Consider the following 16,416-nt stretch of genomic DNA (forward strand, 5'->3'; position numbering starts at 1 on the left):
TCGCCATATTTTCAATATTAAATAGATGACACTCTGTACACCCTCATATGAATACAATAAACTTCTTAACCAAGCCCAGGGGAGACGTCTAGTCTCCAATGCCATGCCCTGAAAGATGTATTAACTGGGTGTTTAAAAAGGCCATTTTGTCGTTGCTCTATCGGAGGATACTGCTCATAAAGTCCAATCCCCCTGGAGGTGGGGTATTTAATACCTCCAAATGGTGTTTGTGGCACACCAAGACAGAAAACCGATACTTAGATTAACCTCAAGCACAAGTGCAAGTTTGAGCCGAAGTCTGGGAAAGGCTTAGTGGAGGACTAACAAGCCTGTCCTCCCCAGAGAAAATAAACATTACATCACAAAATGTGTTGTGTGCGACCCTCTGTTTGCCAGTTTTTCTTGAGTGTTTGCACTGTCTGAAAACCTCAGGGTGGTGAGTTTTCTTCGGGTAATGAGTTTGGCCCTGCGGTTTCAATTTGTTACATTTCTTCTAAGGCAGGAAGATCTTACTGCAAATAGGCAAACTCAACTTCAGTTTAATCTCACTGGTTTTTCAGATGGTTTTCAAGAGCTTTTTAAACTCATGGTCATCTCTAATAAATGTACATTCATGCATCTCTTGAATTTGTGTTGCCATGGATCAAAAGAAGAACACGCAGAATGGGGAAATCTTTTTTCTACAATACATGCATGAATGTGTTCTGAACAATTTATTTGAGTGCCACTCCTAGCACTGTGCTCTGTTGTGCATCTGTGGTCAAGTTTTAGTCAAGTGTTAGTTGAATCTAGTGATTTAACTCAGTTAAGGAATTCATCTGACTTTGTAAATGTGAAGTAAACTGTTGCTTTGGACATTTCTCCATTCTTGCCCCCATCACACTTCATCTTTTCCCCGATGCTGCTTCGATCTGATGGTCCCCTGGCTGGAGGATTGGTTGGCCTGTATCAGTCTGTCTGTTTGGCTGTTTGTCTCCACCTAAATCTCTTGGTTCCTCTCTTGTCTGCCAGTTTATGTGCTTTGCCAATCCTCAAGTCTCTTCCCATTTGCGCACAATGTGCATGTTGCCAGTTCCTGCAGTCCTCACGGCCTTTCCAATTCCTGTTCTCAATGAAATTTAATGCCAGACACTCCGGGGAGTGATGGGCTGATTTCACAAGCTGTGCATGTACCTCTCCATGTGCCTCACTTCCTGCACGTAAATCACACATTTCTCTGACAGCTACCAGCATATTTTTGACATCTCCTAAAGTCACTCGGCCAAGTTCAGGCCCTGATCTGGCTGTGTGTCTTGATGGTGATTTAACCTTTAAACCCTTGTCCTTGAAAAAAAAATATATTAAATAAATTTCTGACTGTGTGGTATGTTCAGTTTTGTCCTGATAAATCATATTTGTGAGCAGGTGTTTTTTACGAGGTTTTTATTTCTAACTGGCATTTATATTCTGTCTGCAAGCTGAAAAAAAATCATTAGTCAACAGTAAAGATAAGGGGTTGCCTTGCACTGCGTAGAAAACCTGTAAGACCCCACCTTGACAACATCAAACGCTATCTATCCTCCCAAAAAGCTTACAGCACTGACGCTTATTTTTCCTCTTTGTGGTTCATTAGTTTTTCTCTGGTTGCATGAACCCTGATGCCAACAAATGATTTCTCCCCTCCCATTCTCATATCAATTTGGAAATTCTTTCCAGAAAATTCACGTACCTAATACTGAACATGAACCCTGTGTGACACTCATTTGTAAACTTTTGCTATCAAAATTCTGTGCTTGGGGAAATTCTATGCTTGGCACAGCTCCATTCAGTCGACCCCAGTAACCAGTTACTTGAGCATTGTAACAGAACATAATGCTTAGCAAAAATTTGATGGGAAACATCACAGGGCAGTATTCATCCATCAAATGACATTTTGGTTTGCACCCTGTTTGCACTAAGCAGATTTTTTTCTGGTCTTACACTTAGGTGTGCTTAGTTGCTGCAAGCTTGAGTACTGGTATTAAAGAAATTCAAGTTAGTTCCTGTACATGTAGCTAGCCTAGCCAGCATTGGCCCTCACTACTCTCTAAGACTCTATATGACCTCGTTTTCTGTTCTGTCTCCCCCCCCCATTCGAATCTCTATGGTTGTTGGTGTTGACCAGAACCCTGCTGTTTTGACAGCTTTTTGTCAGGGGATAATCCTGTCTTAGCATCAGAAGCTGCTTGTGATCAAACATGCCTTTTACACCCTCCCAGTGTCTCAATAGGGTTTTCAGGGGCAACGTTTACTTGTAGGCAGCATGCCAATTGCCTTATTGGTCTGGTCACATAGAGATACACCGTGACTTTTGGTGAAGAGGGGTAATCGCAAAGCTCTCGGGAAATGTTCCTGGTTGGCAGGCAGCATTGCGAGGAAACTGCGGCATGTGCCGTCCAGAGAAAAAAAAAGGCTTTTTCTTAACTCACAGAGGAAAAACATAAAGACATTGAAATAGAAAGTGATGGAAAGATGCTTAACATAATATGTCAGAAATGTCTTAAAATTTCTGCGATGACTTTTGATTTTGAGTTAAAGTTATACATGTAAGTCCCAGACTCCCCCCATCCCCATTTCTTTTTGTAGTACCAGTTCATGCACACCTCTATCCACAAAAGCCATTTCAAAGTTAATTTTCATGCATGAATTTCATTTTCTCAGTCTTCATTACTCCTTCACTAACCCTGACAGTCCTCAATCCTCCAACAGGTGAAGGATTGAGGACTGTTAGGGTTAATCATGATCTTGTCACAGTTTTGGTGCACTGCTTTCTTTTTTTGGGTGAGAATATATCGACACGTTATTGCACGTTCCCTGTATGTCTTTGCACCACCGTCAATCACGACCTGCAGTCCAAACACCTTTTGCACTGATACAGCAAATGTGGTATCTTTAGCCGCTTCCTTTTGTTACCTTTTGAAGATGTAATGAATGATCATGTACAGAATATGTACGGATGATGCATAATTTGTTCTGTAACATCATCCATTAGGATTTACAGGTATGTTCAAGATTAGGAGATAGTGCAGTGGCATAAACCCTGCATATTTGAGAATGGTGAATTAAAACTGCAATTAAAGGTTGTACTTTTAAATGTATCGTCTGGTTGAGCACATTTTTGCTCCAAAATATTTCACTGTGAATACCGGTACTTTGTGATGTCTGTTCCAATTGTGCATTTGTTTGTGTTTATCACAAATTGAATGAAACACTGATTGGTCAGATTGCCATAGATAACAGCAGTGAGTAAGTGATGCACACAATTGTGTTTGTAAAAGGCATTAGCGCAAAACCCAGGGTTTGACCCAACATGTGCCATTCGTTTGCACTACACTTCCTGGTCCAAATGACGTCAAGCTTCAGTACTTTATATCGCTCATGAGCAAAATGGAAATGAGACGCAGAAGTTCTGGAAATGAATTGAAGTATACAAATACCAAACTCTTACCCAATCATTAATACCTCAATGATTGGCACCCCTTCTTTTTGCCACCCAGGCCAACTTTTATTGATATACCAGAATTAATCTCATTACAAGAGGATGTGAATGGGGAAATGGGAGGTGATTCAGCCCCCCCCCCACACACACACACACACACTTGTCAGCTCAATTTAATGTTCCCATTACCGGACCAGCCTATTGGGAACCGGCATGGGCAGGTAAGAGAGAGCCATGTTTATCCAGGGACTACCTGTCAACCCCTGAGGCTGCTACCAAACCGCTGAATTGGATTGTCACGCGATAGTTTGAATTCTCTGCCAACGAAAACAGATTTGAGCACCGGGGTCTTTGGATCAAGCAGCCTCCCGGCACTTTGGCATAGAAATTGAAGTGGTTGGTCATTTATGTTGACCACCACAATTGGGGAAAAAACACCAAAGGTTGTTTGGAAATTCGTCCCTGCAGGCTGGGGCACTTTGTACTTCACAGTATTCTTCAAATTTGTCCAACAATAGCCTCGTGCGTTGTTGCGGGAATTAATCATTTGCAATATTTCAAACTAACACAAAAATGAAGAGAGGAAAAAGCACCCAGAAGTACAAGAACCTGTATTGCCTCCAGGAAAGAAGTAATTCTGAAAAAGGTGAATTGTTGTATGGCCTACCCGTAAAAAAATTCTGAAACTTGTACCAATTCCATGCAAGGTTATAGACCTAATCAGCCATCTCTGTACACAAAAGTCAGTGCAAATTTGTGGTCATCTTTGTATGCAGAGTGAACTTTATCGTCACGCAGTTCCACAGAAATGGTGTTCAGGACACTTTTATTCCCATCAATAAAAGGATACATGTAACTACCCAGTCACAGGAGAAATTTTAGTTCTCTTTTTTATTTCTTTTTCTGTTTTCATTTAAAAACCAGTGGAATGAAAAACCATGTTGTACTTACCAGGGGATGGTGATTTAATTCGGGGGAGGGGAAGGAGACTAGGTGTTCATTTTTTGTGGTTCTAAATTCTTGCATTCATTTAACTGTCAAATGGCAGGATACACAAACTCTCTGTGTTGTGGCCAGACCCCGCAAAGCAGGCAAATAGACAGACCTCTATCTTGTGATGTCTCTCCAGATTTTGTCTTATTCACCCAAGACAGACTCGATGATCAGAAATCAGGAACCACTGATTCCATGCTCACCTGATTTCCTGCATGCATTGAATACCGATACCTCAAATGTATGCATACTGTATGTACCCCGGTACCTCACGTCTACCAGTTTGACATGCGTAGGCAAGGAGTACCATCCTACTGCAGCTAGGCCTGGCATGGTCGTTAGGGGGCCTACGTGCACATTGTACACTCAAGTGTTTATTTCCCCCTGAACCGGGGTTCTCACTGTGGGGGGAAAGGGGATGAGTGGGGGATGTGGATGTTACAGTGGGGGCACAAACCCCAGCAATATCTTCCTACACGTAATATATATTATTGTTGTCTTAAATTCTAAGATTTCCAAGGGGGAATTTTTTTTATGGGGGCATTCTCTGCCAGCCTTGTCTTGTCTATGCCACTGCCCCTGACCAGTCAAGCGTAATTGAGTATTTGTGTCATCCATAAGTTACAGGCAATATCCACAGATTGAAATTTCGACTGGTTTCAGCTAAGTGAATGTTTTCTTTATGTTTAGTAGATTTTTTACTTGAGTAGCTCTAAGTTTACCCTGGGACCAACAGACTTTTTATTCACAAGTTGCACCGGTATATTGAATATCGGCGATTCGCAATAGTGCGCCTCCAAGAGTTTGCAATGCATTGACTAATCACAATGCGTGAAACCTGTTGACCCTTTCAAAACACGCATTGGGTCGACAGATTTTGCGCACTTTGATTGGTCAACATGTCGCAAACTCTTGGAGGTGCGCTATTGTGAAATGCCCGTATTGAAAGCAGGATTACCGGTACATGTAAATCTTTTATTTTGGGAACTTGAGAGTAAAACTGAAAGCAATAAAAATGAAGTTCAGTGCAAATTTGTGCTACTTTGTGGTGATGAATAATTTAAAATTTGTGATTTATTATATCTAACGGTATTAAGCCACATTTAACAAAAATAAAAGTGAGGCTTGCAACCTAAAGTAACCTGTCATCACCTCATTGAACCGGTGAATGTTGTATGATATAGATTCAGGGGTACACCAACATGAACCGTTGACTAAGCCCAGAAAATATTTTCTCAACAAAATTTGGAAATACCAGCTAGTAGTCCATTGCACAGTTTTGTTACTGGGTCTTGACGGATACACATTTGCCAAGCAATATTTTCTATCAAGTGGCACTATGAAGTTGGGCCTTGCATGGTGCCAAATTTTTCACTAATTTAACTGGGTGACTTCCCATTGTGCAAAACAAATAAATCAACACAAGTTGTCTCAAACTCGATGCTGATCTCTGGCAGAAAGTTACGTACATGGACCATTTGAGGATAAATTACCCTGGTTTGCCTCTGAATCTCAAGTGGGAAAAGAGGTCATGAGAGCCTCAAAATGCAGATGAATGTTTTATGATCTCTTATTAGACCCAATTTAGAAATTCTTTCCTTATAAGACTTTCTCTGTTGAGTGTTACTAATTGGAATTTTTTTGTTGCTAAAGACTGGGATATTTTTTCACTGATGATTCTGGCTCTTAAAAATGCTGATGAACTTTACTTTTGTTCTTTAACTTTCCCTTGTAGCCTGTTGGTTGCGACCACCAGCTCAACTCTACCGCGACCCTGGACAGGTGCGGTGTTTGTAATGGCGACAACAGCACTTGCAGGCTGATGAAAGGGAATCGGCATACCTCGCCCTCTGCATCAGGTAGGTAGAGCCCCCCTGTTATTTGAGCAGTACTCTGCATGGGGGAACCCCTGTAATCTGGGCAGAAGCCACTGCCATTGCCTTAGAAAAACAGTTTTCTTATTTAGCCAGAAGAGAAGGGTCTTAGGAGGATTCCCTGACACCATTGTTGTTTCTCGATGTGGATTTGTCCAAATAAGCTCCGCAAACAATATGGAATCTTGGAATTCTCTAAACAGGGTTTTGTTTTCTCTTCCCGGGAAAAGTTGTCCTGAAAATTTGGAAGAGTGTTGGAAGAAACCGTTTGTGTGATGGTGTCAGTGTTATAGTTGAGTCCTTCACAAGTCCCTTGTCCTGAGAAAGGGACAAGTTGAAGTTGTTGTCAGTTGCAGTCAAAAGTAGCAGGGGATGGACGGTATTCCCTTGGAAACCTTCTTTGATAAGTTTTCTGAACGTCTTCAGACTTGTCAAGAAAAAATGCCAACTGTCTAACCTGATGCTGGGCAGATTTTTCTCTGAGATAATTGTATCTTGGTGCTCCACGTTCAGCCTGTCAGATAAAGTTTAGGTGTTTATGAAATCTGTTGATGGAAAGGATCTTATGTATCACCAGTGATACGCATCAGATCCCACTTATGTTGAGACTTTTTAAAAGTGCTTGAACCATACTCAGACATCAGTCTTTGACAGCCAGGTACACGTACTATGAACTTGAGACTCAGTGGCTGAAAATGTGAGTAATACAGGAGGAGGTGATGAATTGGATTAACACATGGGTCCCTTGCACACTTGCCCTCATTTCCCCTTTGGGTCGTTTTTCCTCATCGCACCCCAATTCAGTGACCTTTTACTCCCATGAATCCTCCTAGCACCCAGAAGCTTCCACAGGAATTAAGTGGCTCGGTGGGAAAGACAAAACAGGATCCTGTGCTTCTGTAGCTGGGCTGTATAATTACTGAGATCCATTTGGGTGGGGGATATCTAACAAGCGACATATCAGTTTTTGGTGTCGGGAGGCAAAGTCAAAAACGAATGCAGCTTTGGGCTCATTTAACAAGTATTAGTTTTTGTATAAAAAAAATCTTGGGGGGGGGACAAGTTGTCCCCCTCCCCGCTTGATACACCATTGGAGACTACGTTAATTTCTGCAGGCCCAGCCCATCCTTTCTGAAATAAAAGTGCAACTGTTTTTTGACAAATCACAAATAAAAAATGACACAATTTTTATCATTGTAATACAAGTCCAGTTTCATAGGATCATATAGACCTATTGCAGCTGTAAGTTTTGTTGCATCCAGGTAGGGCCGGGCAGTTTGTGGGGAAGATGAGGGATACCGGTACATGTAGTGTGTTCTATGGTTCTCTGTAAAAGCGTACTCCATAGGATACGCCACACACACAATTATGTATGTAAAGAACATCAGCACGAGAACCAGTACGTGAACCAACACAGACACGTACTCCATTCATTTGCATTACACTTCCTGGCTCAAGTGACTTCACACTTCAGTACTGTATATCTTAATACCAGGAGTTTGGAGGGATTGGGTCCCTAATGGACCAAATTTCTCACTGCTTGGTACACCACCATACCAGTCTTCCAGCCCTCACCATTGACCTGCAAATTGGTGGAGGTCAAGCAGAATTCCTTTCATGCTGTCTAGATTTGTTTTATCACAGCTTGCGATCTGTAGTATCACTGTATAATGAGAGCTTAGTGCATTCCTTTGTTTCACTGTCCAACTTTCTATTACTGTACCTAAAGGGCTGGAGGAAACGAGATTATTGGCATATGTCTAATCTGATTGAATTCTACACTCAGTTTCATTTCTTTGAGGAAATTGGAAACTTCAAACTTGATGCAATTCAGAGAAAAGTGGGTGTATAATACCTGTGTGCCTGTCCCCAGCTTTTGTACATGTACATGTACATATATGTCTTTCTCTACAATGAACTGAATGTTTGGACTTTTTTTGTGGGGCTAATTGAAATTGACCCCAAACAAGGAAAACTTCTTCAACCATGTGCGCTGTATTTGCTTCATCCGTCTTCTCTGGACCTTACTGTGTACAAGCATGCCCGTCTACCTGTACCCGAGCTGAAGAGTGGGATACGTTGTCAAGCAAATCACATTGGACGGGCTCGAGTAGAGAAAGTAGTTGAATTTTCCTGTAAATGGTCTTCTTGTACAGTAGCTCCAGTTTTAGCAATAGGCCCAGTTTCTTTCACCAGTGAAAATTTACTTACAAGTGTATTTATCCAACTTTAAAGAATCTCCAAGCCATAAATAAACGCATATCTTTCACCACTTTTGATACCTCGCCAAGCTCTGTGTGTAACAAAGGAACATTATATACAGTATAAGCAATAATATTATAACCCTGTGATTTCCTTTCTTTTTGAAGAAGAAAGCCTTTCTTAAATGTGGAATGCTGTACATGTAAGACTGGAGTTAAATTGCACCGTGCAAGTTAAGATTGTTTCTTTGAATCTTAATCTTCCATGGATTATTTGCTATTTGTACGAGGTGTTTATTGGCATTCTCTTTATGGAAAATTACAGATCAAGCAAACCCAATGTTGCTTTTATCAGGGTTGCTGTCTTGAAGTACACTGAATGCATGTGCACTAGATCACATGTGGAAGCGTGTACATGTACTTAAGGCTTTTACAAATGGGAAGTACCTGCGCCAGATTTCATATACCCAGCAAGAAATGAGACCGAGGGGTACCCCTCCCAACGTGTCCAATCCCTATACACATCCCAGACTATTGTTACTTAACACATCCCCCCAAGATGTCTGTCTGAAAGGAATTCCCCAGATTCCTGCGAGACAATGACCAACACAAAGCAGGGGGGGGTTCTCTCCGTCTCATACCTTGCTGCATATGAGATTTCATGGGTCCATGATGAGCAGAAAATATTACCTAGAAAGTTGAAGTGCTGAGCAAGGAACAGGTGTTAGCTGGTCAAGACACTGCATGTTACCTGCTGGTAACAGGTGTTTTTCCTAAGCAAACATTTTCTGTGCCATATGCAGCAAGGTATGAGATGGAGAGAACCCCCCCCTGCTTTGTGTTGGTCATTGTCTCGCAGGAATCTGGGGAATTCCTTTCAGACATCTGGGGGGATGTGTTAAGTAACAATAGTCTGGAATGTGTATAGGAATTGGATATGTTGGGGGGTACCCCTCGGTCTCATTTCTTGCTGGGTATATTCTGTGGTGTATCTAGCAGCAGTGTTGTAGTTGAGACCACCACAAGACCAGACAGAAGACTAGATACAAGACTAGTCACAAGCAACTGGATGAACAATGACAAAGGAATGCTTTTGTTGCAGTTCCCTTGAATAGCTTGTGACTTGAATTCAGACAGGAGGTCTTGAGTTGGTCTTGTGAAAGTCTTACGAGTAATTGGTTTCAAATACAACATTGTCTAGCTGGTGTGCAACACGAGCCTCTGGATACCTGATGGCTGCAAAGTGGCAGATACCAGTGTTCTACATTTTACACTTGGGTTTCAGAAACCTAATTAAAATGCTCATAAAGTCTCTTTAGTGCTGATGAGAAAAACCATGACTGCCAAGGACAGCAGTTTGGGTTTGCTGCAAGGACATTAAGATGCGAGAATTAGCCATTCCTGAAACTGAAAGGCGTCTTTCCTTTGCAGTGGGTTTCTCATGTTTCAGGCATTGTCAAAATCACTCCACGTTAGCAAATGATAGTCACATGAAAAATTGTCACTTTCACGGAACTCGTGGAAGCAGTTACAATCACAGTCTCACATTAGTAATCAAATTTGGTTTTTGTCTTATTAACATGGACTGCTAAGAGGTGCAGACATGTTTCTGCTATCCTGCATGTAGACAGTTCTAGTAGTTGAGCAATACTGTCTTTGTCAAAATGACTTACAATCACAGTTTCAAAGATTTGTGTGGATATGACCAGGATCAGTTTGTGGAAGATTATGTAGCTCATGGACTGAAACGATATTACACACTCCGTCTGAGTGTGCAAATCCTTGCACCAGTGGGCCTTCTTTTGAATTTGATCTTCCTGTTTGTTGTTGTTCGAGTGAAGTCCATGCGGACTATCATCAATGTCTACCTAGTCAATCTGGCAGTGGTTGATACTCTTAATCTTCTTGTGACATTTGGACTTTTTTTGGGAAATAAGATTTACGATGGGTCTCACACCAGCTTCATTGTAAGTGGCATTTTTGATGCACTTAGAATTGTGTCCTATTTGCTTGTGGTGGCTATAGCAGTGGAGAGATTCTCAGCTGTTCATCATCCAATAACATATAGAGCATCAGCCAGCAAAACAAGAGCAGCCAAGGTATCAGCAGGAATTTGGGTGCTAGCAGTCGGTGTTGGAATAGTTGAGGTACTTTCACTTCTGGGACATTTTGGTCAAGGTGGGGTTGTCCCGCTAACCATTTTTGTGGTGATAATGGGATCGGTAAGCATAGTTGTTATTACAGTGACCAGCACTATGTATGTCTGCCTTGTGTTGAAGCTAAGGCAGAGATCACCTTCTACGCAGCACTGGAGAATTGGTAAGGTTACGTCTATGCTCATCATCAACACCACAGTTTTTTTCTTCTCGAATTCACTGATAATCGCCGCCGTAATTCTGAGGGTAATTATTCATTTGTCACATGTGTGCATGGCTTCATATCCTCAACTCCAGCATGATTTACTTGATGTTGGCAAGTATGGAAGAATCTTGGAATTTATCAACAACTGCATAGATCCCATCATTTACAGTGCGACAAGTGCCGAGTTTCGATCAGCTGTGATCCAGGCAGTGACCTGCCCTTGCTGTGACCAGCGAGGTGCCCACCAAGAACCAGCACCAAAAGATCAGATGCGAGTACAGGCTGCAGAGCTTCTGTCACAAGGAGCTCCTCATTGCAAGGCAATGGCAAAAACAAATCCCTCTCAACCACCATCTGAGGGGGAGCTTCTGGAACTAAAGGTGATCTCCTGAATAGAGACAAAGTGCAGCAAGATTGGCCATCAGTAACAGAAATACTGCCAGTGTGAAAGGAACTTGGTCCAAATGCGCCATCATCCAATCAAGACTTGCTTGCTTTGGTCACATGGATGTGGGGAAGTGAAGATTAGAATGCCTGGCATGAGGACATGGTGCACACAACATGTTGGTGGATTGGAACCTTGGACACCCAGATTAGTCTCAGACTTTGCCGCTATGCTACGGGTACATACCTCCCTTTGCCATTGGTGGAGACATCTGAACAGAGGAACTCTAGACTGAACTACGAACTACTGATGCTTTGACTAACTTAAGGTTGTTATGACTTCCCTTTGTAAACTTGCTTTATTATAGTGTGTGAGGCAGAAGTACAGTTTTCGAGTTATATCTTTATCTTCTTCTAATGCACATGTAAGAGAATTGCCGGAGTCATTGGGTTATAACAGTCAGAAGGTGCTTTCATGAACGTCATTTCAACCAAAACTAGAAATTTGCCAGAATCGTTCTCAAGCATTTAAATCTTACTGAAACTCTGCCGGAACAATACGTGTACTTCAGTTTTTAAGCCAGTGATGAGTCACGTTTTGGTAGAAAACAAAATGGTATTAACCAGAGTTCTTCTATCGCAAAAGAATTTGCTGAGATCTTGGAAAAAACTCCTTTAGTGTTTTGGAAATGTGTGTACAAGCATCAAAATTAAATCTTGTAGATTCCAAGCATAATGCACAATTTTTGGTACTGGTAGGTTGACGTGTTTAATTTAACATTGAAACTACATGTAAGTTCGGTCAGTAGAAAAATTTGTCGGCTAGTTTAAGTTGGCATCCTGCTTCATGTGGAATCTTGAGGCAAATGTTTCTTTGCAGTAGTTGAAGCGAGTTTCGTACCAGTAATTTTTCAATGTGAAAATTGTCTTTGGGATAAACAGGCAGATAAATGTTCAGAAATCTATAGGTACATGCATGTAGTTGAGTTAATCAAATCCACATTGTAGTTTTGAGAGAATTTTCCTGTGGTCAAATAATGTGATGCAATTTGTATGGAACTGCATGGTGAAACTATTCTTGGATAGCTTTCACACAAAATAATAGCCAGTGCAGTTGTTTTTTCTGAACTGCACAGTGCATAACGTTGGCAGAAGATTGTTTAATACCCTTCTACATTTGAATTGTTGATGTTCAGAGAAAATCTGACACAATCATATTCAAGCATATTGTCATATTTAAGGCTTAAAGGGAAATCCTACAACTTTAGGGCCTGTAATTTGTGTTTTGGCAGGAAATAGAATGGAATTAACAAGTTTTGTCTTGCTACATACCAGGTAATATATGTGTATTGTTTTTGCAGAATGCCCTGTACTGTTTGTATGCACACAAAGCATTAGGAACTAGAATTAGCTGCACAGTTTTGTGAATTCCAATCATAATTGTACATGTAGAAGAACAAGCCTTTGATAGGTTGGTGTGTATAAATGCTGCAGTAAACCTGTTTGGCTGAAGTAATCCTTGCAAATTGTCAGAAATAAGAAGGTCATGGTTGTAAGTTTTCTTTGGGATGAACAAGCAGAAAAATGCACCAAAGTCTTTTATACATGTAGCTTTAGTGAAGGCGTTCGTCATTAGCCACTGATAGATTACACACAGCTTCTGTCTTCCGTCTAGCTGACCCCGCTGAGACTTATCGCTAATGTCTTGGGATGGCTTCTGAGATTCAAGTCAGTTGAACGCGATTAAAGGAGAGACTCCTTTATTGGAAAAATGTGTAGTACATGATTCACGTCTGGGTATGTGAATCATTGGTCATTTAAAAGATTGACAAAATATGGAACTAGACTTCTCTTGAAGCGCAGTGTAGTAACGGGAAAAGAAGAAATTTTGTTTGCATTACGTAATGAATTTCCATGGCATTCTGAGCATTTAGGAAGAAACTGATCCATTGTTCTCCTGTCCTGAAAAAGCTCAGCAGCAAATTTGATACAATGGCCAGCCCCTCTATCTTCCAACAAATCAACTAGACCTTGAGAGCATTGTTATAAGTGGTATATTTTTACCCAATATTATCATGCAAGCCCTTTTCTGAACCATTTCCAAGTCTTTTACATGTTTACAAGTAAGTCTAGAATGGACTAGAATGCCAGACAATGTCACAGTACTCCAACACTGAGAGAAAGTAACCCATATAGACTGCTCTCAGTTCATTGACATTAAAATTGAACCTTTTCAAAGTTCTCAACATGAACAGTTGCCTGTTAGCTTTGGCAAGTATGTTGTTTATGTGGTTGCTCCATTTGAAATCATTTTGAAACCAGACACCCAACATTTTCGTAGTGTTAACATAATGGAGTGAATCAGAATCAATTCTCAAAATGTCTTTCGGTAGAGGCGTTTTCTTAAAATACACCTGCAAAGCTTGACATTTTGAAAGATTAAGCTTGAGGCTGTTATTATCAGCCCAAGCTTTGAGATTATTTAGGTCACATTGGATCAGACTCCAGCAAGAAGATGAACGATTTTCAACAAAGGTGATGTCATCTACATACTTCCATTTTTTGAGTGAAAATCATGAGCTGAATCAATCAAGATTTGAAAACAGATTGGGCCAAGTTTTATGGAAGGGCTGCGTATCACCGCGATCAGAATATCGACGAGAATATAATATCAAATCAGTGCTCTGAAATATGTGATTGTCGAGCTTTCGGTAACCGAGTACCTTCTTCAGGGCAAGCAGATTTAGTTCTGAATGAATGCGGAAAAATCCATGTTCATTCCCCTGGATGAAGCGTTCCAAGGTCGAAAATGACACACTACTCCAATCCCTTACGATGTACATCAGATGACACACCGGTACGTATGATGACATTGAGAATTTCCTAGTGTTTGCATCTGATTTAATATTATATTCTCGTCGATATTCGGGCCAAGTTTTGTTCCCTGAGGAACACCACCACTAAGACACAGATAATCTGACTGAGCACTAGTAAAATGGACATACATGTACATGTACATCATCAATGAAAATAATGCCCACTCGTACAGAAGAAGCACGTGCACTTGTGGTACGGTTACCACATAAAGTGTTGGTGTCGCGGCATGCATAAATGGGGTACCACAACACATACACACGAGTATATTGTGTGGAATAGCCTGGGCCGATTTGGAAGCATTTCTTATCCTTTGTCGTTCGTGTTTCATGAAAGCTCTTCTTTGTCCTTACTCATGGGCTTTCTTTGATTTCCCAAGATCGTGGGCATGGCGCTGGCTTCATCAATCTTTTAAATCTAACCCCAAATGAGCCATACATGTTCAGAAAAAAACGCTGTGGCTCCAAATGAGTTCTGCACAGTTGGGAGCTCACTGTTGGTGCTGACCATTTGGCCCTTGTATGCCTGACTTCCCATCTTCAAATTCACCTAAATTTCACTTTAATTTGAAAGTTATGTAGGCTTGTCTCATCTTTATAGGTGTTGCCGTAGCCTGTTGCAACACATCTGGTCAGCATGGTCTCTAAAAGATACGCAAATCGGACTGAATTTTCTGATCTTTATCCAAGACACGCACTAATGGCATCTTTTCAAATGTACATCAAAGATATGCCAATTTTCTATGTTAAGGAGATACCTATCCGGGGGTGGGGTCATTTCGCCTAAACTTTGAAAAAAGTTTTCTCGCATTTATTAATCGAAACAGCAACTTTGGCATTCGGATATCGTTTAAAAACTAAAAATTTTCAATTATAACTTATAAAAACCACTTTTCATGGGCCTTTAACATTTACAGTTATGGCTTTAGAAACCTAATTGACAGTGACCAGTAATAATGTTCATAAAATACCGTATACCAGTGGCTCTAATGGGAGGAACAGTGACTTTCAAAGACAGTCGTTTCATGTGTGCTGCAAGGAAATTAAGATGCAAGAATAAGTCATTCCTGAAACTGAAAGATTTAATGCATCTTGTGCCTTTGCTGTGGGTTTCTGGTGTTTCGGTTTTGTCAGAAGTGCTCCATTGTTACACAAGTGTCAGATGTGTAAAATATTGTCTCTTGCTCTGCAACTCACGTAAACAGTTGAATCACACAGTAGTTTCCAAGTTCATTTTTTTTTTTTACTAGTGTGGACTGCTGAATAGGGTGGACATGTTTCTGCCGCACCATCCTGACTGTAGACTGTTGTGAAATAGCTGAGCAAGACAGTCATTGTTAAAATGACTTACAATCGCAGTTTTAAAAATTTTTGTGGATATGACTGGGATCAGTTTGTGGAAGATAAGAGAGCTCATTCACTGCAAGAATATCACATAATCCATCTGAGTGTGCAGATCCTTGCACCAGTCGGCCTTCTTTTGAATTTGATCTTCCTGTTTGTTGTTGTTCGAGTGAAGTCCATGCGGACTATCATCAATGTCTACCTAGTCAATCTGGCAGTGGTTGATACTCTTAATCTTCTGATGACCTTTGGAATATTTTTGGGAAACAAGGTTTACGGTGGGTCTCACTCCAGCTTCATTATAGCAGGTGTGTTTGATACACTTAGAATTGTGTCCTATTTGCTTGTGGTGGCCATAGCAGTGGAGAGATTCTCAGCTGTTCATCATCCAATAACATATAGAGCATCAGCCAGCAAAACAAGAGCAGCCAAGGTATCAGCAGGACTTTGGATGCTAGCAGTCGGTGTTGGAATAGTTGAGGTACTTTCACTTCTGGGACATTTTGGTCAAGGTGGGGTTGTCCCGCTAACCATTTTTGTGGTGATAATGGGATCGGTAAGCATAGTTACTATTACAGTGACTGGCACTATGTATGTCTGCCTTGTGCTCAAGTTAAAGCAGAGATCACACACCACACAGCACCGTCCACAGCATCTTGGCAAGGTTACCTCTATGCTCATCATCAACACTGCTGTGTTTTTCCTCTTGAATTCAGTCATATTCACCAACATAATTCTGACAGGAATAGCTGTTTCATCACAGAAGTGCAATACTTCATATCCTCAACTCATCCATGATTTCATTGATGTTGGTATGTGTGGAAGAATCTTGGAATTGATCAATAACTGCATAGATCCCATCATTTACAGTGCGACAAATGCCGAGTTTCGATCAGCTGTGATCCAGGCAGTGACCTGCTCCTGCTGTG

The 16,416-nt window shown here is 41.0% G+C and overlaps 1 protein-coding gene across 3 annotated transcripts in view; it reads left to right on the forward strand.

Annotated features, from left to right (window-relative positions):
- LOC110987210 (ADAMTS-like protein 1) overlaps window positions 1–16,416 on the forward strand; it is a 109,055-nt gene that overhangs the window by 42,546 nt on the left and 50,093 nt on the right. For all 3 annotated transcript variants that reach the window (XM_087136430.1, XM_022249744.2, XM_087136431.1), the window contains exon 4: window positions 6,186–6,309. In XM_087136430.1, coding sequence (XP_086992556.1) covers window positions 6,186–6,309 — 124 coding nt within the window. The remainder of the gene's footprint in view (window positions 1–6,185; window positions 6,310–16,416) is intronic.

The sequence above is a fragment of the Acanthaster planci genome, linkage group LG05 (genome assembly GCF_054643075.1).
Source record: "Acanthaster planci isolate LZ-2023a linkage group LG05, COTS_SCS, whole genome shotgun sequence".
Taxonomy (NCBI): Eukaryota; Metazoa; Echinodermata; class Asteroidea; order Valvatida; family Acanthasteridae; genus Acanthaster; species Acanthaster planci.